General features: G+C 41.4%; 1 protein-coding gene across 2 annotated transcripts in view; it reads left to right on the top strand.

The window, feature by feature from the left end:
• The window catches only part of LOC116231198 (uncharacterized), a 166,777-nt gene that overhangs the window by 45,732 nt on the left and 95,310 nt on the right, over positions 1–25,735 (top strand). For both annotated transcript variants that reach the window (XM_090139128.1, XM_090139129.1), the window contains one exon: positions 20,245–20,361. In XM_090139128.1, coding sequence (XP_089995254.1) covers positions 20,303–20,361 — 59 coding nt within the window. In that variant the 5' untranslated portion in view covers positions 20,245–20,302. The remainder of the gene's footprint in view (positions 1–20,244; positions 20,362–25,735) is intronic.

Here is a 25,735-nt window from a genome sequence, read left to right as displayed (position 1 = left end):
GAATTTAGTTCATATTAAATTCAGAGCCTGAGCAACCTTTGAAAACAGCATACATCTCCAAATCACTTAGGGACCTAAACAGTTTTGCTTGCTTTTAAGTCAGAAGCGGGATCTGTAGCCTTATTCTGTTCTCTGGATAGTAACCTTGCTGTGCATAACATATGCAGGTCTCTAAACTGGAATGGTATTTTCTAACCTTGCATCTCCCTCCAAACTATCGAGATAATTGTGTTCTTCTAATGTGCTGTACTGGCTCATTGCAGTCGGAATTGTTCAGGCATTTTATCAAAATTTCTGCCCGCTACAATTGTACGCTTTCTCTCTTCCTCCTTCCAAATTGCACTTTGGCTGTATTAAGAGTTAAACTGGTAGCTCTCTTGGACTTGCCATGATAATAAATCTAATAACGTTCTGCTAACAGAGCTAAATACCTCATTTGAGGAAAAATGAAGCAATGTTTTTCCCTGAGCTGTAAAATATGTTGAGTGATTTCATTTCCTTTGTACGGAACATTAGGGCTTGGCATAATCCTTGCTCGCTCCGAAAGAGCATGAAAGTTGTCTCCTGTGTGAGAGCTCCAGTTGCCTTGCTGCCAGTTACCTGCTGCACACTTGGCGCTGCTTGGCCTGTTTCCAGCAATAGCATGTGTAGTTTTCCCTCTTACTAAGGAGAAAAGAAAACAGGTCTGTTCTGGCATTCAGTTCAGGCTGTAAAATTGAAATTAGCATTCAAGACACAGCCGTCTCTACCTACAAAGGCCACCTGCACCATTGATGCTTTGCTTTTCAGCTGTGTCCCCCAGTCTGCCAAATGGGAGACACGTTATCTGGCCAGGTTCTAAAATGAGGGATGAATGGAATTTGAGTAGAGACTATGAGGTGCCAAAAGATCAATTTTCAAAAATCTGAATGACTGTCCTTATGTCTCTCTCTGGGAGTCTTTACTTTTGATGTAGATAAGCTTTCAGCATGGCAGTGTGGAGAAGAGAGAACTTATTTGGGAAGATTCTCAGTTATTTCATGACTACCATGTCTGAAGTCTCGTAAAAGGAAAATTTGGGGGTTTTTTTGTGAGCTGATGGGGAAGGATGCAAGCAGCATTTTGCACTCCTCAGATATCTTTTTCACCTCCACGATTTCATTCGTCTTAAAAAAAAAAAAAAAAGCAATAAGAAGTTTTTTAGGATTCATCTTCTAGGATTCACTGTGTAGAACACCCCAAATTGAATGTTGGCTCTCATTTGTGCTGCATACAACTCTGTTAGATGGAGCAAACAACTGACCATGACCGTGAGTTTTTACATTGTTTATATAAATATACAGATTAAAAAATAGTGAATATTATATAATATTTATCATAGACATAAATATATCTGTATTATTTCATCCTTCTGCTCATGATTTGCAAATCTGTTATTTGTATAACAAATCTTCTTTATCTCTTTGTTGGATGCTTTGCAATCTTAAATGGATACCTGTTTATATATGGATGCCTGTTTATGTTTTCTAGTCCTTACTTTGGTAGCTTACATCTGATTCCTGCAAAATCAATTCCAGTTTCATGCACTGGACTGCATTCTTTCACTTCTATTGCAAATTGTTACAAGCACAAATATATCCAGACCTCCATATTTGTGGGTACTCATGCATCTGTTAAAGTTCTCCTAGACTGCTATTTTCACTTCATCCTTCACATTTCAAATACAGCTACATCTTTGAGTCAAACAACTTCTGTTCTTCCTGGTTATAATTTACTTTGTCGTTTCCTACACATCATGAACGTTTTTTATTTCTCCAAGATGCATAGAACTTTTTGTATCTCTAAGTCTTTTATACTGGTTATATATGGATTGCTTAAATCTGGAGGACGTAAAATAACAATCTTTAAGCACTGCTAGGCTTTAGCACAGAATGCCTGTAACATGTCCACGGGCAGATGAGCACTAAGGTGTGCCAAAGGAATTGAGAGGTTGAGGTTTTACTGTGTGAGGTACTATGTGTTGCATGTTTCCTTAGAAAAGGCTGAGTGGCAGGAAGGAAAGCTTCCAATTTGTGATGATGATAGCAATTGATGATAATAATAAATTGATTCTAATTAGTGTGGATGCAATCGTTTCCCACATGTAATGAGAGAAGATGCCTAGTTACTTGGATAAACATACTAGAAGCCAAGTTGCTTTGCATGTTCACGTCTTGCTGCCTGAAGCAAGGAGATCTGGAAGATGCTGGCAGGTGACTGAATATGTTACAAGCGTTTTGCGCTTATTCTTTACCCAAAAGCCTATGGAAAAATGTATCTCACTTTAAAATACAGAGTATTTGAAATTCATGATTCCCTTAAAAAGAAAAAATGATAACGTGCTTTTGAAAAATTTGAATAGTTTCCATAATCAGGAAAGAAATCCACTGCATTTTCCCTTGTCTCTTAGCATTGTTTACAACTCTGTGATACCGTTTTTATCACCTTACCATGATCAAACCATTTAATTCTGAATAATTCCATACAAAGCACTGCAGCAAATATAAAAGCGAGGAGATATAAAATTTTTGTAAGAAAAAGCACATACATCTCAAAAAGATTTTTTTTTAATTTTCCCAAGGCACAGGATAAGTAATGATGCTGTTGATAGTTTTTTTTTTCAGAAGATGGATCTCAATAATAACCTCCCCCCAATGTTTATTATTGCAAGAGATGTTATTATTTGCAAGAAATGCATGTATTGGTTCAATTATCACAAATTCTCAGGATGCCTTATTTTCAACATCAATTGCAGTAAGAGAAATATATAGGTTGCTTCAAAAGTAATACCTCCAGGTACAAAGAGCACAATAACACTATTTGATATATCCAATTCTCAGTTACACAACACAGTTTTTCAACACAGTTACCACCATTAGCTCCACATTTTTGCCAGCCTGCATACTGCACTCACAATAATCTGCACCAGGGGAGATGGCCCACTGTTTCACAGATGCTATGATGGCATAATTGCTAGGAAAATGTTGCTCACACAGCCCATCTTTCTTCAGCTCAGACAGAAATCAGAAGGTGCCAAATGCAGACTATACAGTGGGTGTGATAGAACAGTTCAGCTAAGATTGTCAGTGTGCTTCACAGTCTTCAAACTGGTATGGGGCCTGGCATTATCATGTTGCAAGAGAAAAGTTGCCTTTTCTCTGTTGTGACTCTGGAAGTTTGAGCCTTCAGCTTAGCATCATAATGTAGTGGTCAGAATTAATGATTTGTCTAAGTTCCAGGAAATCCAAAAAGTTAACTCCTTTCCTATCCCAAAAAGCAGAGAACATCACTTTAACCACTGAGGGCTGCTTTGTGAACATATTCTTCAGTGGAGAATTCATGTCACCACTCCATGGATTACTATTCTGACTCCAGCCCTTAGCTGTCACACCACATTTCGTCACTGATAATGATGTAATCCGGGGAACTGTCTCTTTCGGCCTCGTATTGGTTCTACAAGTGCCGATAAACTTATATAAGGTGTGCTTTCTGTTCCTGCGTGAGCATTCGTGGGACCCACTTGGCACAAACTGCAATATTCCAACACTGCCAGCATAATTTCTAACGCACTAATGTCACTATTCAGCTCTGTACAGTTTCCTGGTTGTAATCTGCTGGTTGTTGTGGATGAGCTGATGAAGATGCTCTTTATTTCATGGTGACAGCTGTGCATGGCCATCTGGAGCATGACTTCTCTTTTAGATTGCTGTCATCAGCTGAAATACACCACCCACTGCCTCACTGTGCTCACATCCACTGGTTGGTCTCCATCAATGTTCAGCAGGCATCAGTGAAAATCAGTGGGTGCCACTGTTTCTGTTTCCACATTGAGGAAGTCAATGCCACCCCTTTGCTCCATGTACATTTCCATGTCAGATTGCCCCTCTGTTGCCATCAGTCATTCAGCAAGAACATGTAACAGAATACTCATGGGAAGGTTCAACTTCTATGCCATACCAGCAACATCCACCTGGCATTGTGAGCCAGCACATCGGAACAGGAGGCATTACTTTTGGAGCAGCCCTTGCATATATTGAAATTTATGAATTTGCACAAAGCTTATCTCTGTAAGAGCTCTCCAACTTCCTACTTCTTATGCTGGTCCTCTTTAGAGAGCAGGTTCTCTACTGTCCCCCGTGGGACACTATATTTTTTCTTCCCCTGCTACCTGATTGCCTTGCAGTGCCGTTCTGTGGCATCTCAGCACTGACTGTCTCAGATGCAGTTTGTTCTAGTGCAAAAGACAGTGCCAAACTCCAGCTCCCTGCTTTTCTCTATGATACTTTTGAAGTGCCCTGGCCTACCAGGCAATGTGGCAATGGATACAAGAGGGACAAATCTGTTCTGAGGTATTCCTGCAGCTCCCTGTTTCACTTCGTATTTGTCATCCTGATGAGAGCCTGTTTCATAGAGATGGGAAAACACTAATCTACACAACATTTAGGGGTCTCTGATTCCCATTTGAAGTCACTTGGGAGTTAGCTCAGTTCAAGGCCAAAGCAATTTTCCCCCAAAATATGTGGCAAACCAGGGAGCTGTTAATTTCTCTACATCTTTTAAAGGGTACTCTGACCTTGCATGAATATCACCTCTTGCTCCTCAGCTGCAGGTTTAAAGAACAGGGGTTTGCAGGTCGGAAGAGATGGGATGTTGCTCATGTACAGACTGAGAGTTCTGCTGAAGGGAATAGGCTCCAATTGACAGTGAATTTTCACACTATGCAAAAAAACAAAAACAAACAAACAAAAAAAAAAAACAAAAAAAAAACCCATCTGAGATTATTTCCCTTAAAATGTGAAGATGAGGAAGCATAGAAAATCACCAAACCCATTTTTTTTTTTCCTGGAAAAAAATATTTTCCCCTATTTCTTAACTCTCAGGTGTTATTCATTTAACATTTTAAGTATTACTTTGCCGTAATAAGCACTGGCAATTTAAAAGCAAACTGGCTCTGCTGAGTATCAGTATTTTTATACAACTGCATGAACAAAGAGTTCAAGGCTTGTCTTGTGGTATTGTATGCTCCTGTTTCCCTTGTATGCCCTCCAAGGGCTGCAAAGCTCTGCTGTACTGAATGTGTCTAAGTCCTGCAGTGATGTTACCAGCATTCATCAGAAACCACAGTGCTGATATACATTGCCATTTATGTTCTTTCTGGGTAGATCACTAAACTTCAGGCCCATTGATTTTGTCTGGAAGGGTACAGCACGCCACCTACGTTCCCAAATTAAACCATCTTGGCTCCGTCCCACTGCTGTACATTGCTACAATGTCTTTTCTTGTCTTAGGGCTTTTGCTTCTGTTGACAAGCTGTAATTTAAGTTGACATGCCATAATTCTGTGAGTCCTTTGGTGATGAAGTTATTTTTAAAAGTAGTAAGAATCCTTACAAAATATTACAAAAAAGGGCTTTACAGAATTTTTATTACCATGTTCTCAAAATCTTGCCCATTCCTGTCTATTCTGCTCAGTTTGTTTGGACTTCAGCTTCTTGATCACGCGATGAACTTGAAAGGTACTGAGTCTCCTTCCTCATGATGTTCTTTCACTGCAGACCTCAGATGCTCAGAAGCAGACTGAAAAATGATAGATTTGTCAAAACAACCTTTGTTTGTTTTTCAAAATAATGGTTATCTTTGGACCTACTTTTAGTTGTTGCTGTTATTGTTGTGCTTCTATTTGAATTTTGATATTTTGTTCCAGAATCCTAAGAATCTTTAAAAAAAAAAAACAAAACAGCTGAAAAGTTGAGATTCTGATGTCTGTTTTCAGGGCCATAAAAAAGTACCTGTAACGTTTACTTCTGGGAAAATTAAAGGTTGACAGCATATCCTTTCCACTGATGTTTCCATGACTCATATTCCTCTTTTACCAACGCTTTTCTTTAATACAGTCTGTGGATGATACATTGCTTTAAATTATTTATACCGCACACTTCATTCCCCAACACTTGTTAGTTCACTTTGAGGTAGAGCCCAGTGAAAGGTCTGGTAAGCCTTTGTGAAAAATCAATAGCTCTGCCATCCAAACTGTAATAATTAAACAAGGGTAATTAAATGATCAAGCAGCTGCTAACACTCCGTCTTGACAAAGTGCCCTTTTGTCTTGTGGAGGTGAGGTCGTTAACGCGTGCAGTGATTAAAAGTTGTAGCAAGGTGGCTCTTCCTGGAAAGTGCCCTTTGTGGCTGCCGGTGGCTGTGGCCATCTCTGCACATCACATGGCCTTGCTTTATCTGGATTTGGGCCATTTGGCTTGTGTGTGCTCTCCTTTGCTGAGCTGATGCAAATTTGTCTGGTTTGAATGAAAATTATTTCTATGTATCTGCTGTGGCATATAACTGCTTACCATATGAAGACCCTGCTGTGTGCAGGGCCGTGCCCCTTTCCTACAGGCTGCTTTTCTCCATGCGACACCACCGTCACATCCTTCCCACCTGTGGCTGTGACACAGGACACACTACTGACCAAATAGCACACATGGACAGGCAGTGGGCAAGTGTGGGAGCCACATTACCAGTTGGAATGGCAGTGGTACTGAGAAGTGTATTTCTGGGCTGTTGTGCAGGATCCAACCCTCACCAGGGGCTTGTTGCTGGCTTCAGCTGCTCTCCCTAATTGGGATCACACTGATGGATTGCTAAAATGATGCTCCCAATAGGCCAGAAGGAGTTTTCCTAAGAAAAGCCGGAATCACATCTCTCAGCATGGTAGTCAGGCTGATGCAAAATAAAAGGTATGTTTGTCAGTTTGTGTCACGCTTCCTTCCTCACCTCCTGCTGGGGAGCAGGGCTGATATGATTAGAAGCAGCTCAGGCATGCCCTTTGGATTGCCCGCAGCACTATTCGCAGCTTTTTGGTTTCCATTTTTAAAGCTGGGCTTGGTTCCTTCCAGTCCTCCCCTACCGTCACTCTTCTGAAGATTGCTCAGGCTGCCGAATGCATACGGCTCATGGAGAAATGCTTAAAATAACCCCTGATTTCTGGTTTAGGCCACAAATTGTGGAGTGAAAATGTTTAGTGAGAAGCATCTCAGATGTTTAAGCTGCAGATAGCAGTGTTTGCAAATAATTCTTAAAAAAAAAAAAAAAAAGATTTATCTGGAAAGTCAAAATTGAAGGTTTCTGAGGGGTTGGGAACCTGGGAGTCGATGAATAGTTGTGATTGCACTGATGGCCAGGAGAGGTGTGAGTCAGAGAGACAAGCACCACAGTGATGTTTGCAAATGTGATGCAGTGCCTTAGGCCTGCACATGCTGCTTATGCTGCTCACACCTTCGGTATATGGCATGGCAGGTGGGTAACATGATGCAATACTTCCTAGACAGATAATGTCGCTGTCTGTGCGATATGTATAAATGCCAGGGCAGGCAAAAGCCTCAGTATCTTGGGGCTCAATGGAAATGGTGCTCAAGCGCCCTGCTTCTCTGCTTTCATGTTGGGAATGTGTTTTCCATGAAACATTATGCTCTTTTTTTTCTGTTTTGAAGATTAGAAATTGAAGTTTTTTGCTGAAAACAGACCTTTATGTGTGTGGATGTGAACCTGTGGTTAGTTCAATTTGCCTCAAGGAATATCTTATAAGGACATTTTCAACTACCTCCCTTGCCTAATTTGGGAAACACAAGCTCTTAGCTCAAGATTTTTGTTATTTTGTGAGCACTGAACATATTCTGTTACAAAGGCTTGGCTGGGAAAAACATTTCAGATCCAATTTAGTGTGTGTGATCAACAGTCATTCTGGATTGTGCCACAAGCACTTTGCCAGGTGGAAACCCTTTGAGGTATCCCTATGTTTTACCACCAGTGCTGCATCGAAACGTACTCTGCATTAGTTCAAATGCCTTTCTTAAGGCTTTGTGCAGACTGCTCTGGAAATCTCTGCAGTGTCTGGACCACCATTAACTTTCTTTAGTAGAGTCTGTGGCAAAGAGGTAGAATTTGGTTGCCCTATTTCCCTTCACAAGTACACTGCTTTTGCTGGCAAAGTCCCTGGCTGTGCAGCATGCCAACTTTCTTTGGCCCACAATAAACTGCTGCGAGCTCACGGTGCAGTGGGCATCTAGTTTAATGCTATTGGGATTATGATAAATGTTGTGTGATACTAAATTAGGTCTGCCAAGGATTGATATGACTTTTATCCCGTTTTTTAAATACATATAAAAGTGTCTTTGCTGTAGAGCTGCTTTCTTTGACAGATTTATGGGTGCATTTGGGAATAATGGTGCCATATGATGATTATAAAACTATATAAAGCATTCTTTATTGTTCATTACCATTTCTCTTTATTAACTCACGATTATCTCCTGATGCATTGCAGTTGCAAAATCCCAGCCATACCATATGAGAGCCTGAACAATCTGATCTCATTTGAACACCAGACAGTTTGGGGAGCAATAGGCTGTCACTTGTTTTCATGCAGAGACAATGGACTATCTTCTTCCAGCAACTTCCTCACATACTAGAAATGAGTGGTAGGAGGTTTTTCTATTGTAGGTTAGTTGTATGCAATCCATGTTGCAGATATACTGAGGTACTGTCAGACCATTCAGCAGGGCAGTGGATAGCCTGTTGTGCCCAAACTCCCTCAGGGCTCTGAGCATAAGCCAAAAAAATACCCATCCTGCAAATAGGCTGCATTGGTGGCTCGTGTAAACCTAGCATGCTTCAATAACAAACACGGCTGCCGAGTCTTCTTAGCATGTTGCATTTTGACATAAATGCAAATCTGTCAGAATTGCATTAGGTGGAGCTGAGCTTTTTTGGATACCTAGCCTCAGTGGTGAGAATTAAACTGATATAAAATCCAGCATCTTCATTTTTTTTTACACGAGCAAATCCTGGAGATGCACAAATAGGTTTTGTTGCCTTCAGGAGTCTTGGGATACGGTATAAAGCCACTAGTAGCCTAGTCTTCCTCATATTGCTAAGCACATATGTGGAAAACTCACTGAACAATCCAGCACTCATCAGTTAAATATGATGGTGTACTGGGATTACTCTTTTGCTGCTCCTGCCTTTTGTTTGCCTGTCAGACATCTGGCTCTGAATGCAGTATCAATTTGATTTTTTAGCTGCTTATTTCTCTTTGAGTGACATGACCCCCATCTCAAATGCCTTTCCCCAAAGTGCACATTTGAGCCTGTAGCCCTCTATGCAATGGCAGTCCGATTGCATTGTGCGTGGCTAGTCGATGATAACATTTTATTGAATTGGTGCATAGATTAAATCCCTCAGCCATGACAATTAAATAGGAAAAAAATGTGTATGCCATTTATAGGGATAATATTTAATCAGAAATAGACAAGAACATGAGTCACCGGCTCAGTAACAAACCCAGTCTTGATATAAATTCAATTGAACTTGTTCCAGCTGTTTGCAGCAAAAAAGTAGCATTTTTCACAGATGCGACAACAGCAAATGAGCCTAGTTTAATTTGTCCAAAAGCTGAGCCCTCAGGGCATTTTAAGGACCCTATGTCACCATTTATTGAAGGCTGCTGGGGAAAATGAATTGGCAGCAAAGGCCTGTTACTGACTGGGGAGGTGCTGAGCAATGTAGGGCTGGTAAATAGGCACACAGCAGTCACATCTCTCTGAGACTTGGGCTTACAGGTGTGCCTGAAGGACAGCAGTAGCTGCCACACGCTGGTCCTGCAGTCTTGGCCGCAGCCCTGCTCCCCACCATGTGGAGCTGGAACCACTGCAGGGGTCTGGTTCTTCAGGTGGAAGCAAAGCTGGAGCTTGTTGCAACAAATCCATTTTCATACAGCACATTTCCATTAGGGACAGCAGAGAGAGCACTGGGCACTCAGCTGCATTTTTGACAGTCAATTAGTATTAATCAAAGCCAAGATAAATTATTAAGAATGGCCAGGACTGAATATCGGAAGGATGTCTGCTGGGACACCAGGAGTCTGGAGATGTTCCAGTTGTTTTGAAGTTTGCCATAACCTCTTTGGCAGGGGAAACAAGCTGGATGTTTCATGCTGACAGGTTTAGTTGCACAGTACGACACTCCATCCTAGCTGGAGACAAAAGCAGGAGGAAGTTTCTCATTGAATTTTTGCTTTTCTCTTCAAGAATTGCAAATGAGCAAGTGCTGGGACCCAATTAGCAGCATCCTTCAGTCCCCAAGATTTTCCAAAAAAATCAAGGTACATAAATTAATTACTTTTAGATCTCTGTGCTCTGTTGCTTCCAAACTTTTGTGATTAAAGTGCCTTGTGGTCCCAAGAACAAAAGTTTAAGTAGGAGGCAATCCTTGTGGTAGCAACCGTAGGACTTTTCCAGAATTAGTATTACGTTAACTTGACAGGGTCATTTGCCCTCATAATCCCATGTTAAGTGAGGTTAATTATCCCATCCTTTCATTCTTTACTAACCTATTTCCTCTCACCTGCCCAAACTGATTTTGGCTGACAGGCCTGTACGTGCTATTGCATTTCACCATTTTAAGACTTGAGTACTATATTCATCTTATTCTGGCCCTGTGAGACCTGGCTATATTCCAGGCAGTGCTGAAAAAATCAATGCTGATTTTGCTGAGTGCCCCTTGGCCACCTCTTTTTAAAATTCTTGTCTATAAAGTAAGTAGGCTACTGTTCTTAATATGTCTGACTTGAGTAGATGAACTGGTTCATCCTGGCAGGGAAAGAGAAACATTAGTTTCACCTGCCTAGACATTTACCTCAATGAATGGCTCAAGGAAGTTCTAGTGTGGATCAGCTAATGACACCAAAATCAACCACCCTGTTAGAATGATGGGAAAATGAATTTACGTCCTCAAGGAGACCTTGTGCATTCATGTATGGCTCAGTAAAGAAGATACTTACACATTTACTTAGAGGAAATACTCAATCACTGTGTTATACAAGCCAAAGCATGAATGACAATGAACAAACAAGTGATGTGTGTGAGTGTATTGAATACAGCAGCACCGTTCCTGGGGCAGCGACAAAAATGTGCTATTATTTACCAAGCCTTTCAGTCTTCTACTTTGTTGAGATGCTTTTTCAAAAAGTGCAAGAGGAATAAATCTAGGGCAATTTAATTGTTTTGCATCAAAAATTTGGGGCTGGGGAAGAAAAAAAACCTAAGCATTCTTTTAGGAGAGGAAAAAAGAAAAATAATCATCTATCACATGGAGAAGGACCTCAGCTGATGATCTCTCTGAAGGTAAATCTGCACCCCAAGATGGGAATGTAGTCTGGGTGAACGTGCCTGAGATCCTTCTGCAGGTGTAGTTCAGGTTCTGATGGTAACAATGCTGCCGCAGCATAGAGTGAAGTGCTAAATAATCTGTTAGATAACAGTATTTAAGGTCATGGGATTTCTTAGTCTTACTGCCAGTGTTATATTTTGAAAGAGTAAAATCTGAACGTATGATTTATTTGTAATGTTTAGCATGTGCATCAAAATAGAAATGGTCCTTTTTCAGCTTGGACTATTTGCATGCCAGCTAGACTTGCGTCCTGACCTTGAAACCCAGGGAAAATGGGTTTCTATTGTTATCAATCATTCTTCTGCAAATGAACAGGCCCTCCTGAGTGCTAGGACAACAGCCGAAGGGGCAATATTCTCCAGGCTATAGGAGTGACCTGACTTGGCAAGCTAGCATGTCTATTGGGTGGAGACAAAATAAAGGACAGATCAGCAGCTGAATAATGCCTCCAATAAGCAGAATAAGCTACAGACCTACTTTGAGTGCTGGCTCTGGTGAAGATGAAGTTACAAAGTAACCTGGTAACCTAACGTGCAGCAACAAGCTGCCAGTGCTGTTATTGCGAGGACGTGCAGAGCACTAAGTAGGGAGCTGTCTCTTTACCTCAGCCTCATAGGTTGCAGCTTATGGTAAATTTTTCAGTGATGAGATCTGCCTGGCATCATGTTGCCTTCTCTACATTCCTACCATTGGAATCCCTTGGCCCATAACATGCTCAAAGTGGCAACAGTCTGGAAGGTGACACACAGGGGAAAGCAAATTGTGCACTTTTTATTTTGGCCAAGAGGGCCATAAGGGTGTGCCTTTTCTTAATGACTTTTCTTGATGGCTGGCACGTTTTGTTGTTAACCCAAAACTCGGTGAAGTCTCATCTAAAAGTAACGCTGGAAAACTGCCAAATCAGATCCCTTCTACGAAAGAAGTTTCATTACAGGCTCAATCTTAGCCCAGCTAGAGCTTTTCTGCAGCTACTCAAACTATCATAGGCGTAGCTGTAGTAAAAAAGCAGCTCTGATATCAGGCCTTGTTTCAGGGTGAACAATTAATTATTTTCTTCCATAATGCTAGCAGCAGATTTCAGGGAGTGGAGCTGCTTTCTCTAGAAAAAAGGAGAAAAAGCAACACAGAGCAAAGTAGCAGACAGAGCAACGTAGCTTCCCGACTGAGGGCAGATAGGTCACTGTTAAGACGTCAAGGGAACTTGAGAGATTTATGATCAAGCCTTTCTACAAGCAACTCTGCGTGTGTCCATGAACAGGTCCTTTAACCTTCCTGTGTTTCAGTGACCTGTTTGTAAACTGTGGATATGTTTACTTAATTTGGGCTTGCTAGTGGATTTCTTTGATGCGACCTCAGTAGGCATTGCTCACACCCTCAGGCTGTGGATTCTTCAGGAAGTATTAGAGATATATATCTTTGACTTGCATGTATCCTATGAGTATTTGTGCAGCACCTTGGACAACGCAGTCCCAGTGCTACCGTGTGGGCTCTTTAAGTGCTACTGGAGCACACATCTCAGTGAGTAAAAGTGAGAATTAAATAAAAGGTGATAACACCATTCTTTTTATCCTGTACCTCTTTTTTTTTTACTAGTGCTGGAAAGCTGAAGTGTGAATTGGTAGCATGTGTGTCTGCATGCATGTGTGCATGCATATGGAGCATCATGGTGAATAAGCTGGGAGCTGTTAAATTTCTCATGTTAGCTGGACAGCCATTACAAGCCACAGAAATGTTTGTGTTGGGAAGTACCCAGGCATTCCCTAAGAGGCTGTGCTAAATTCCCAAGCAGGGGAATAAAAAAATGTATACTTGCTTGAAAAGTCCATGCATGCTTATGAAATGAACTGTTAGAATAGTATTTTATCCCTACGTGGAAGATAAAAGCTCTGTTCTTGTTGTTGGAGAAGGCCTGGCTGAAAATGAGGTAAGAGCTTTTCTTTTTTTCTCTTTTTCTGCCTCTGTCTGTGTGTGTGAGTGTTGCTATGGTGAACACAAAGGGTAGGAAGAACTCTGATTTTTTCCCACAAAATTGTAATCTCTTTCCTCCTGATAATGCCTGTTTTCTGAGATTTATATATGTATGTATATATATTTAACTGAAATATGTCTATGCATGCTGACACTCACATGCAAGGCTGCTTTGGGAAGAAGGATTTGTAACATTAAGTGACAGTCTTCTAAAGCCATGAAGTTATCTTTTTGTGAATGGCTCAGCCGGTGACATGGCTATGTTTCCAATTTAAGCAAAGCAATCACAGGAGGAATGAATGAATCAAAAAAAGACTTCTGGCTTGTTAGCATTTTAATAGCAAAACAGAAGCTTATTGTCCCCCTCACCCAGCAAGATTCATATGGAGATGCAGGAGAAATGTGTCTGAGGTGCAGGAGCTGTCGTATTAAATAACTTCATCCACTGCAGACGTAAAAAAAAGGGATGCCTCTTCTGTTTAAGATTCTTCATTTTTTGGCTTGTTGTTAAAACATATACAACGAGAACAGTATGATCTCAGTACAGGATATGTCAGTAAGTAAAAAGCAGGTTTTGCCTCATCTAAATACTATCATAACCAAATTTCAAAATTTCCTTTTGAACTGACTTTGTGTATCTTTTCAAACAGTACCATTTGACTAGATACAGTCAGAACTATCTTTGTTTTCTTAGAATAAATTGCCACCAGATATATCAGATAAATTTGGTTACTGTACGGAATTCCTACACACTTTTCTTCAGTGCATGGATTATTCCCTTTATAGATGGGATATAGGTCCAATTTTCCAATTTCTTTTCTGGTCTGATGTCAAGACTCCAGGAAGCATGCTAAAAAAATTTTGGAGTGCTTGGCACTTTTGAACAAAGTATTCAGACATGGATATATCTGATTCTAAATATGTCAGGTGTTTGCTAAAAAAAAAAAAAAAATCACATTCTTCAGAACTTTCAGACCTAGGTATCACTGTTCTGTGTGGAGAACGAGATTGACAAAGTCTCTTGGTCCGTATTATCTTAGTGTGTCTTAATATTCAGTTCAGCAAGGGTAAGTGCTCCCAGTGAGAGTTAAACATTACTGCTGAGATCTTTGTTCTATGGCTTTGTGGCCTTATTATTTTACAAAGATCAGCATTAGTTCAGTAATTTTCTGGCCTTTATGCTCATAAAAACGTGACCATACCTGTTTGTTCCTTGCAGTTTATTGTTTGGAGTCAGTTGTTTGCTATTGGAAGCTTAACGGAGATCTTGAGAAATATGATATCCCTTTGATCTGAGTTTACTCCTTAAAATAGTTTTCTTAGCCTACTTTGCCCATAATTAGAGCTGTGCCATAGCATAACTTGTAGTCAAGGTAAAGCCTTAGGACTTCTGTTTGTATCCTGCTTCCTTTTACAGTTAAGAACAACAGCAGCATGCGTCTCTCTTGCTTCTGCAACATCTCAAATTATATTTCCTCAAATTGCATGTTGTCCATTCAGCCTGGGTCTTTGGACAGGCGCTGGCACTAATCTTGTCTCAGTCTACCTGAGCATACTGGGAACAAATCACTGACTGCCAGATGCTGAGGTGTCCACATGGCAAGGACAGAACCCTTTGGTAAGGTCTGCTGTGGGATAAATGCAGCAGACAGAAAACTGTGATGACAAAGTCCATAGAAGTGCTCAGATAGTGAGGCAGCTTTCTCATCCTCTCTTGGTATGCCAGGCTTTGCTTTGCCACCCTGAGTCTTAGCAGTCTTTTGGAAATTAGCTTTGACCTTCTAGGTGGCTTGCTTCAATCTAATGAGCATGGCAGCTTCTTTAACGAACATCAGAGCCGATTGCCGACTCAGCTAATTTGATTGTGTTTTATGCATTAATCAAAACCCTCACAGTAGTCTGACCTTGACTAGGACATAATGAAGTTGAACACTGGTCTCTGCTTCCATTTGATGATATGGTGGGATGCTGCAGGGAAGAAGGTCCTCTGGGCTGCAGTTCTACCTTCTCTGTGGCCCTGCTTATAACTTGTACTCCTTGTGACCTGTTTGTCCTCCACACTGTTCACAAAGGTACAGTGGCTCTTTCTTCTTCAGTTACTTCATTTCTCATCCCTTTTAGGTAATCAGGTGAAATTCAAACTCTGTGGAATGCAAACATCCCTTGGAAACTGAAAGAGTACATTTATTCAAAGGGAGGGTTGCTTCTTCATTTGTGAAATTAAAAATGGACAAAAATGGGATGAAACTTGCCTATGTACCAGCAAGGCAGCTGGATAACTTTCGTAACGTACAAACTCAAGCAAGTACTTTGGAAGATGATGACAGACAGCAATTAATTTAACAATTAGTGAGGTATCGACTCACAACATCTTAAAATTTTTTGTTGCCGTTAAACCAACCAATTACTTATCTTGACAGAAGTAATGTTTGGTTCAACATTTCCATTAAGCATACAGCCTCTCCCTTCATCTATTGATTATCCAGGCCTGGCCCTCAACCATCTCTCACCTGACAAGAAGTGTACAAGTGCAGGCCTTCAGCCTTCCCACATCCATCCATCCATATGCTGTACATGGATGCCTTTGGTAGCTTTATCATGGTAGCAGTCAATGCGGACAGAGGTGGAAAGCACAGCAGTTTTTTTTACAAGACCTCACCAAGGACAGAGACCACCAGAAATGTAAGGATGCCACATGGACAGCTATGTGTTATTCACATTAAAAGATCCATAAAAAAAGGCCACCATAAAACATGATATTGGGAATGAAGTTTCATATTCAGGTCTGTATCCACATCCATCTAGAAAATACTTTTCTTCTGGTTATATCTGTATGATCTCGCCTTAATCTAAGTGTCTAAAATAGATCAGATGCATTACATCCTGTAAGCAGCTGGTTTTGCTTTCTTGGCTATGAAAGGTTCCCTTAGCCCATCTGTGGCTGTTGGCAATGTGGATCTCTGAAGTTAATTGAAATTCTGTCAGTATCTGTCCTTCTGTCTTGTATGTTTTCATCCATGATACCCAACAGTAGATTTTGGACTTCCAACACTCCTGTAATCATCCATTCTGTAATTCCTAGCTGAGAGGACGAGAGTAAGTTCAGTGACCTGCCTAAGACCTCTCTATGGCTGAAACCTGAACCGCATCCACCTTCCCAGACTGAATAAATAAGGCTGGGCTCAAAAAAGGCTCAGGAAACCTCAAGCTTTGACCTTGGGCAGCTGGATTTGGAGCCCCAAAAGCTCCCCTCCTGAGCCAGGGACCTGGGCTTTATTGGCAGGTTTGTCCTGGAACTGATGAATCACCCTTTGTAAACCATTTCTGTAACCTGTTTGTATTTCCCTCTCCTCGGTCTTTGACTTTCCTGTCTGATACTAGAGGGGAACAGTTCTTTTTCGTGTAGGGCCTTCAGTGTCTGCTGGAGCTGCTAGCTGCTACTGAAATGTAAATATTAATTATGTAAAGCATACATTAAAAATGGGACTAAAGCTGCAGATGGGGCAGACTGAAGGACAAACAAAATGGCTTTGGAATGTCTCTGGGATGGAGACAAAACTTTTAAATACCTTTGAGAAAAGAGATCGTATCAGAAAGTCCATTTTCCTTTTTAAACAAAACAGTTTCTGCTTTAATTCTCTTTGCCCTTTGTTTCTATTTCTGGAGTAGGCAGGTGACTGCCCTGAGACAATTTCACCAAAAAGGAACATTGTGTGTTATGTTTCCCTAGGTGGATAGCTTCTGATACATTTCCAACTGGGGAGCTCTTTTAAATGTTTGTTTGTTTGTGTGTTTGTTTAGTGATGCAGAGCGAATCCTGGTAGTTTTTCCTCAATCTTTTCCAACATGGAAATTGTAAAAGCAGTCCCAGATACCAGATCCCTCCTTCAGACAACATTGCTGTGCTTTCTGTGATCTATGCAAGCTGTTGCAGCTTGTCTTACTGCGGCCATCCCATCATTTCATCTGCTGCTTCTGTCCATCCTGGCTTCTGCCAAGCCCTCCAGCAGCCCCTGTGCCTCTCTCCCTGCTGCCCCCTTCTATCCATTGCTATGCCCTGAATTTTGCAGATGCTCAGGACTCACAGCTGTCAGTACTGCATAATACTGTAGGTTCATGCTGTCTGGCTCCTTTTATGCAAGCAAGGTCCCCACAGTTTGCCTCTGGCCTTGTTTTCTACCCCATTTTCTTCTCATCCTGTAGTTGGAAGCTTTTGCTCCCTTTCTGCTCCCAAACGGCTTTTAACAGCTCAGAAACTACAGCTGCAAAGCAGAAGGGCAGCAGTGATCCTATAGCATGCAATGACACGGCTGGCTTCATAGACTGAGGACAGCTATTGATCTTCGAGCACTCACTGGGTAGCACCACCGAGATCATCAGCACTTCTGCAATTAGCTGATGATCAGGGTGAGCAAAGATTGGCAGAATGAAACCCGTGACTACTTCTGTGCAGATACACAGTTGTTTTTTTTTTCTCCTTCCAGTGCCATGATCTTCTTTCCAGCAGTATAATTCTCTGCTGCCTTTGAAGGTCTGTGTGTTTTTTCTTTTCCGGTTCCTAGTTGGTATTTTGCAGTTGAGCAGTATTCCCAGGGGACAAATTTTGAGGAGGTTTGTGAGAGGAGAAATAGAGATGTCTGAAAACTGACAGAATCCTGGCACACATGGAATTAAAACATTTCGCTTTTGTGGCGGTGCTCTTGTCAACGCAAGACTGACATCCGAGCATAACCTGGAAATTGAGACCTCATTAGGCTTCTCTGAATAGGTGTGATGGGATGTATCTCTTTCAAGCAGAGACGCATATTTCTCTGTTGTGGCTGTACGTGGTTTCTGTGTGCCACTGACTGGTTCATCTACAGGTCTCTCTCTCTATACTTACACACAGGACTGCAGGTGATGTCATGCTGTCATTGCTACTTCACCACGGAGCATTTTCCCCATTGTTCTCACTTTCCTGCTTGAATTAAATTTCAGAATGAATTCCTATTTCAGCCCTGGACCTCTTCAAGAAAGAAGTGAGATTTCTGCACAATAATGACAGCAAAAGACTCTGGTCTGTTTGTTCACAGAATTTTTTTTTTTTTTTAATTTCCCCTTTCAATTTTGAATTTGTTTATTTTCTGATGATTCTGTATGCTTCTCTGACTTAAAAAACAAACAAACAAACAAAAACAGTTTCACGCTCTTGAGATCTTGACCCTCATACTATCTGGACTTAGGCCAAGATGGGGAAAAGCTAAGCTGCAGTGCTATAAGCAGAGAGCAATCAGTGACATTTCTCAAGGTAATAAGGAAAAATAAGCTCAATATTGCACACAGACAAGGTGTGGAAATTAATTTGAGGTTCCTCACATGAAAAGTGTTGCAAGGGAGTGACGCATGCCACATCAGAGGCAGGATGCCCATACATTGCAGAATCTGATAGTTTGTGCAGTTGGGATCCTGCTTGCTTGCTCACATCTGCCTTGAACTTCCTCCACCGCTGGCCATCTTGCTGGGCACAAAGCAGTTCCACTGTGTGCCCTTCAGAAAAAGGTGGATCCTCGTCTGAGGAATTTAGCATCTTAAATCAGCAGAAACTTAGAGGAGAAGAGGTACAGGAAGCGCTGCCATGTCAGCCAGCAGGTCAGCAATGCCACCAGGCATGCAGTTCAGGTCTCATCTCCCCTCCCCTGCTGTCTTCACAGGGCAACAAGGCCACCGATAAAACCAATTTGGAAAATTAAGCTGTTAAATATAAATGTGATTTGGCTTTAACAGCAGTGGAAAGCCAGAGAACAGGTCAGGTCTGAGAGGGCTATGTACAGCTATGTCTGGAAATAAACTGTTTTTCCGTAACGGAAATGATGGGAGATTGCAAATAGCGGGAAAAATATCCTTAAATCTTCCAAAATATTGCAGCAAAATCTTGCATGAGCATACACAAAGCCTGCTGGCTTGTCTTTTCATGCAGGCTGTGCTTTATGCAAATAAAACTAAAAAAAAGAAAATCACCTCAGAGAGAATGGGCAACTAATGCACACTGAATATAAAAATCCACATGAGTTTTTTTCTGTTTTGGAAGTTAGCAAAGGTCGTTGAATCCTTTGAAGATTAATTCCCTTTTTAAAAATCCCAATTCTCTCAGATGCCATCAAACTGGGTCTTCCCAATGACCACAGATACAATCTCAGAGCCAAATGCGGTATTGTACATCTGTCAGAGCTGCAAATCACAGGCCTAGCACCGTGTTTCCAAAGCACAAGCACCTCCTCGCAGCTTGTTCTTGCTCACTGTCTGCACTTGCTGCTTGTGTTTGATGGGGTTGGCTCCTTCCCTCTTATATTTAGTAAGAACGGCTCCGACTGAATAACAGTTTTATTTCCCCTCCAAATAAATGATTGTAAATCCTCCCTCTCTTGCCCCAGCACTTTCTCAGGACCAGGTGGTTCGTTTGTCTGCAGGAGTCCCTGTTCTACAGAATGAACCCCTTTCTGCAGAAACCATAGTGAGGGTCTCTTGCTGCTGGATGGGCACGCAAACTATCTCCCCCCACACATCTTCTCTTTGCCAGGCAAAACTGCCTCACAGTATTTCTTGCAACTCGGACAAATGGTGATTACAAGAAGAGGGTATATCTGGGGGTTAAAAAGTACTCCCCTCAAACCCCAAATCAGATGGTTTCTTTTCTGCTGACTTTTGTTCCCTTTGAGTACGCTGATTTTCAAGCTTTTCTGCATAGGCCAGAGGGCTGATTGCATTAGAGATTCTTGTGTGATCACCTGAGTCCAGGAGCTGGTGTTTTAAGAAAGACAACAAATACTGTGAGAATCATGAGAGCAAGGGCAGACATTGGCTTAGATCTTTTTCCAGTGAAATTGATATAAATTTCCATATGAACAAAGACAAGCTATTACTCAGAGCTTTCTGGGGTGTACGAGATACTGGATTATGCATCTTGTTTCATTGAGCATTGTCACTTACAGAGTAAGTAGATTCTGGTTCTTACCAGGTCTCAATAAACCTAAGTTTCTTCATTTATGTCTCTCTCACTCAGTGACAAGAAAGGATTCCCATGGAGCAAAATCAAAGGCCAAAAGAATGGAAAGGTGTACATGTCAAAAAAAACCACCATTCACTTGAAAGAAGGTGAAGCTACTATCTGTGTCTGCAGGTATGCTACAAAGAAGAGCCACCTCTGTGTTAAATGCTGCATCTCTTATTTTATTCTGAATTTGCCCAGCTTCAGCTAACTCGACCTCAACTTAGGGCACTTTACAAAGGCTTAGCCTGCTTATAAGTCCCTCAAGTTCACTCCGCAAAGATTAAAGACCTAAACATGCCAGTCACTTTGAAATATTATGCCAATATATATAGTCGGGAACTTAACAGTAAAATGAGGGAGTGTCTGCTCACTTTGTTTCTCTTCCTGCTGAATTTTATTTCTACTTGGTTGTGACTTCTAAAAATAATTCCATCACCCCTGTAAATTTTATTCATTCTGTGTCCTTAGCCGTGTTCCCTAGCATTTTTTCATGCTTAGATACCAGGCTGATGATGTGACCTGCATATTTGACATAACATCAATGAAGAAATAATGAATTGAGACCTTCTTTGGTGATAAAGCCCATTTTTTAGGATGGACAATTGGAATGTGTCGGCTCTGATTGCTACATCAGGCGACAGCAGGTGCTTTGTCATTTCTCACTTTTATTTTCAGTAACATTCTCTTCTGCTTTATATGATCGTTTGTCTTATGTTGGTAAATTCCCATCTGCAGCCAAAATGAGTTTTCATTGCTGTATCGATGGATGGATATAGTCAGTCTCTGTCCATTTAGTCTTTGTCTACGTCTGCTCTCATGTTTTTTTGTGTTGCAAATTTAGGAAACGGTCTGTTTACAAAAAATGCCTCTGGCATCATTTTTTACGTATGCCGATTTGTCAATATTTTTTGCTTCTAGAGTGATGTTACATTTGACAAAAGTGAAAGTGTTTTCATCAGAATAAGAAAGGTGTTCATATGTAATCTCTGGATCTCTAGAGAGTTATGGGTTTCTTCAGCCCATTTAAAAAATCTTAAGAAAGAAAATGTTAGTAAGAACATTTTGATGCAAAATCAATTGGATTTTTCTGAAAGTCAATATTTTCAAGTTGTTGAGTTACAATTATGTACCATCATTGGGTCTGATTCTTCAGGTATAGAAGCAAGGAAAACTTAATAAGCTTCTTGGATGCTTTTGGTCCCTGAGTCCAAATCCATATAGCTACCTACAGTAGTATGCAGTGTTTCATGATACTGAGCTCACTGTGAAGAGATGGAATCAGCAGTTACCCATGACTTTCCATTGCTTTTTCAGGTAGAAAGAGCCAGTAAGAGTACTTAGCAGGGAAGAGCGCTTGTGCGCTCAAATGACTGTGTGAGTATGCAATTGCCAGAGGATTTCTGGCACAGCTCCCAGGGTTGTGGATGATTACATAGCAGTTCATGGTGAGCCCAAGAGATCCCTACCTGATATTGGGGTGTTCCATTCCTAAGTTTTATCCCTATAACTTCTTCCAAAATGGCTTTCATCTCGAAGAAATTGCAAAGAACAGGGCTGATGTGCAAGAAAGGGATATGAGAAAGAAAAATACAAGATCTATATTTCCCCTGGAACAGCATAGTAGTTTAACTTTTAGTCTATATCACGTCACAAGTAAATGCCATTTCAGTGTATCAGAGTCAGACTTCTCTTTTGCTTGTTTTTATCACTTTTTGAAAACTTTGCTTTCCATTATGCTTTTAAAACATGGTGTTTTAACAGCATTCCTGTAGACAGCACTACCAGTTGCAGAACTTGAGTGTGTTGCTTGTGCATGCCTCTTACCTCTGTGCCACAAATGCAGACCCTACATCTGCAAGATACGTTAAGCCTCTATCGGGACTAACTCCCAAAACCATTTTCAAGTGCTTTGGTTTTCCTGTGGGTAGGTCTCCTCTGTGAACTCTGCTCCCCTAATACTATTCATGTCCATGCAACTTCTCTTTGCAAGGATCCAATCCAGGCTATGGCTCTCATTCAGTTCTAAGGTATGAAACTTCAGAGTTATCTTCTTTTCTCGCGTATTGATAGTAAACCATGGATAGGGTATCTGGTTACTAACTCTCTAGTAACTGTCTAAGTGCTGTGATATTAAGTGACCATTCTTTAGGATATTTAATTATCCCCTCCAAGGCTCCAGAGTGTTCCTAATGGATCCTCTGGCTCATGATACATATTACTATTACTCCCTTTTGCTTCTGATTCTCATTCCACTAGCATCACAAAATGGCACAGGTCCTGCTAACAAGGGAGTTTTTACAGCATGATCTCAGTCTGTTTCTGTTCCCATATTTCTGTATTTCACTGATCACAAGTTATTCTTAATAGGTCTCTTCTGGGGCTCCCTTTGCAGTTCACCGAAACCACATGTGCCTTTCCATTCTCCTGTGTCATGGCAAATTGGGTTATTGTTTCAAAGCCCTTTTCTCATGTCTGTTTTAGGTGGTTTGACTATTTATCCCAGTGCTTATGCATATTACCACCCTGCTTCCCTCTGTAGGAAGAGAGAAAATTTGTGCCAATGACACGGTACTGATAAAGACTTCTCTCCTTGGAGTGGCCTGTCTCTTAAGCAAGCATGTCCTTAGGCTTTATAAAAAGAAAATACAGAGAAAAGGCTGATTTTAATGGCAGCAGACAGGTGTCAGGAAAAGCTGCTGATGAAAACCACGTGCCTTTTCTGAATGACCTTGGGTGAAGACAGCCACTTGTCTTAAAGCTGTTTGATTTTTATTTCATTTTTACATCTGTATGAATTTTAATTGCTGTAGCTTGAAATACATCTATTCTGATTCCTGGTTACACATTGTGTCTGCTGAAAAATGGGGAAGATAACTTCCTAGGGAATGGACAGTGTTTCAGACCAACTGCTCTGTTAAAGTCTTGGCTGCCAGCTGTATTTCAGAGCTGCACTGTTGCTTTTTATAAGCCGTGGAATACAGTTTGTAAGAGCAATCATCTTCCCAAATTGGTCATTACCAAAGTTAATGACCTGTTTATTAGAACATCAACCTTGGCTTTGCCTCATGCTGTTAATTAACAAATCTGTCATTAACTGCTGCTAGCCATGAAGTTGTGCATGTGTGGGTTTCAGGGGAAGGGGATAGGGTTCCTTTACTAGCTCAGGCACATTTAAGGTGGTATCTCCACATATTGGCAAGATCACATTCTTAGACAGTTCTCACGTGCTGTGTCATTCCCATAGAGTTGTCTGTGAATTTGAAGGATCCCTTTTGGGACCTGCTTTGTTTTCTGTTTTAAACAGATTCTGTACCAGTTTATGCAGGTTTTCATATATTCCCTAGTCTCCATGCAGTGATCTCAGCAAATGGCAGTGTTGTGCTGACTTCATTCGTGGCACCAGGGGGCTGGAGCACCTTTCCTACGAAGACAGGCTGAGGGAGCTGGGCTTGTTCAGCCTGGAGAAAAGAAGGCTGTGGGGTGACCTCATTGCAGCCTTTCAGTACCTAAAGGGAGCCTACAAGCACAAGGGGAGTCAACTCTTTGAAAGGGTAGATAACAGCAGGACAAAGGTAAAATGGTTTTAAATTGAGGGAGGGAAGATTTAGGTTGGCTCTCAGGGGGAAGTTCTTTACAGAGAGAGTGGTGAGGTGCTGGAACAGGCTGCCCAGAGAGGTTGTGGATGCCCTGTCCCTAGAGGTGTTCAAGGCCAGATTGGATGGGGCCCTGGGCAGCCTGGTCTAGTATTAAATGGGAAGGTGGCCTTGCATGTGGCAGGGGGGTTGGAGATTCATGATTCTTGAGGTTCCCATCTGTGATTCTGTGATTCTGTGACATGGGATTTTAACACCTTTCCTCATATCTCTCTCAGGGTTTTAGTTCCTCCAGCTAAAATCCTGCTCCAGTCACACTCCATCCTATTCATTCCCTTATCATCCTTACCTTGCATCCCTCCATTGCTTGTTCTGCCCCTCTTTAGTAGTGGCTGAGCACTAACTCATGTGTCAGTTCTACTCTCACTATTGCTCCACCTGAACCCTACCCAAACTTGAGCCCTAATGCTGTGGTCACACCCAGAGAGGAGGGATGGAGAAACTCCAAGGGAAGATGAGTGCATCTAGAAACTGCACAGGGGCCTCTGCGGCTGTCCAGCATATGCAGGTGCAAACCTGCACAGTGTCTCTTTCCTGTAAAAACTAAGCTTTCATGGAGCATGTCTTAATATTACATTACTAAGAAAAAAACAAATGTTTTTGATACTTTCAAAGTGTGATTTGCAGTTACCATGTATTGGGAAGAACACTCAGAAGGCAGAAGAGCAAACCTCAGATGAAAGAAATTGTTTATGATCAAAACATTGCCCTGCAACAAAATTATCTGTTTTGCAGAAGGTGCCCATAACTAATTAGCTATTTGTTATTTTCAAGAAAAAATGCAATCTATAATGGCAAGGTCTGGCATAACATCTGTCTCCTTAGATAGGTTTTGAAAACCATAATTCAGGTGAGAATTACAGGTTTTATCTGCCTTTGTTGGGGATAAATGTATTTTGCCACTCCTCTCAGCCTTGAGTGCTAATTACACTGTCATAAAATGCCCTGGATTGATGAGGTTTAAAAACACCTACACCCATTTTGGGCCCATCCTCGGCTCTGCAGTAGCTATTCCTGTTTGTTTCACCATGTAGGTGGAAGCACCAACTACGAATAACTTAACTGCAAATAGGCCTTTGGGTAATATTTGGCATAAGCCAAGTGAGTCAGAAACTGTTCTAAGGTGTTTACAGTTCAGGGGCATGTTTTGTTAGGTGACTGAACTGGTCTCATAATCACTTGCCCTACAGAAAGATCACCTCTTTTCCTTAGCCCACTCCAGCTCCTGTCCATACAATTCCCTACTCATCCTAGCATTTATTGCAGGCCCTTCTGATCCAGTGGTCGGTTCACCTCACTGACACACCATGAAAACAGCTGTATTTTCCACTGTTGTTTTTTTGTGTGTAAAGATTAAACAGCACTGATTTGAGGAGAGTCTAGCAAGTGCCCACCCTGAACGCAGAGGATGGAGCAAGTGTGGGTGAGTGCATGGCACAGGAAAGACAGATGGACATGATGGGGATCTGGTGGTGGTGGTGAATTATTGAGGTGGCTTGAGTGCATGATTGACTCCACTTTTCCCCCCAAGAAGGCAGTTTGTGCATTAACAGGAGCTTGTAGCAAAGCCCCCAGTAACAGTGAACTTTCAGAAAAAAATAATGAACTCATAACTTATTAAGCAGATAGATAGCCAATTTTAAACCTGAGAGGAATCTGGTTAACTCTTAACAGGGCTAATTAATGTATCTCAGACAATGAGCCATGCTGGTATCCAAATACATCTGAATTCATATGAAAATGGAGTGCTTCTGAGTACAATTAAAAATCCCCACCTTGGAGCTCTTTTGGCTGAGGGTAGATAGCCTTTTCAAGGTCAGAGAGAAAGGCAAGAGGTAAACCTTCCCCAG

This window comes from Phasianus colchicus, chromosome 4 (assembly GCF_987193195.1).
Source record: "Phasianus colchicus chromosome 4, bPhaCol1.hap1.1, whole genome shotgun sequence".
NCBI classification, from domain to species: domain Eukaryota; kingdom Metazoa; phylum Chordata; class Aves; order Galliformes; family Phasianidae; genus Phasianus; species Phasianus colchicus.
The sequence above is the reverse complement of the archived record's forward strand: the minus strand, read 5'-3'. Positions and strand labels throughout refer to the sequence as shown.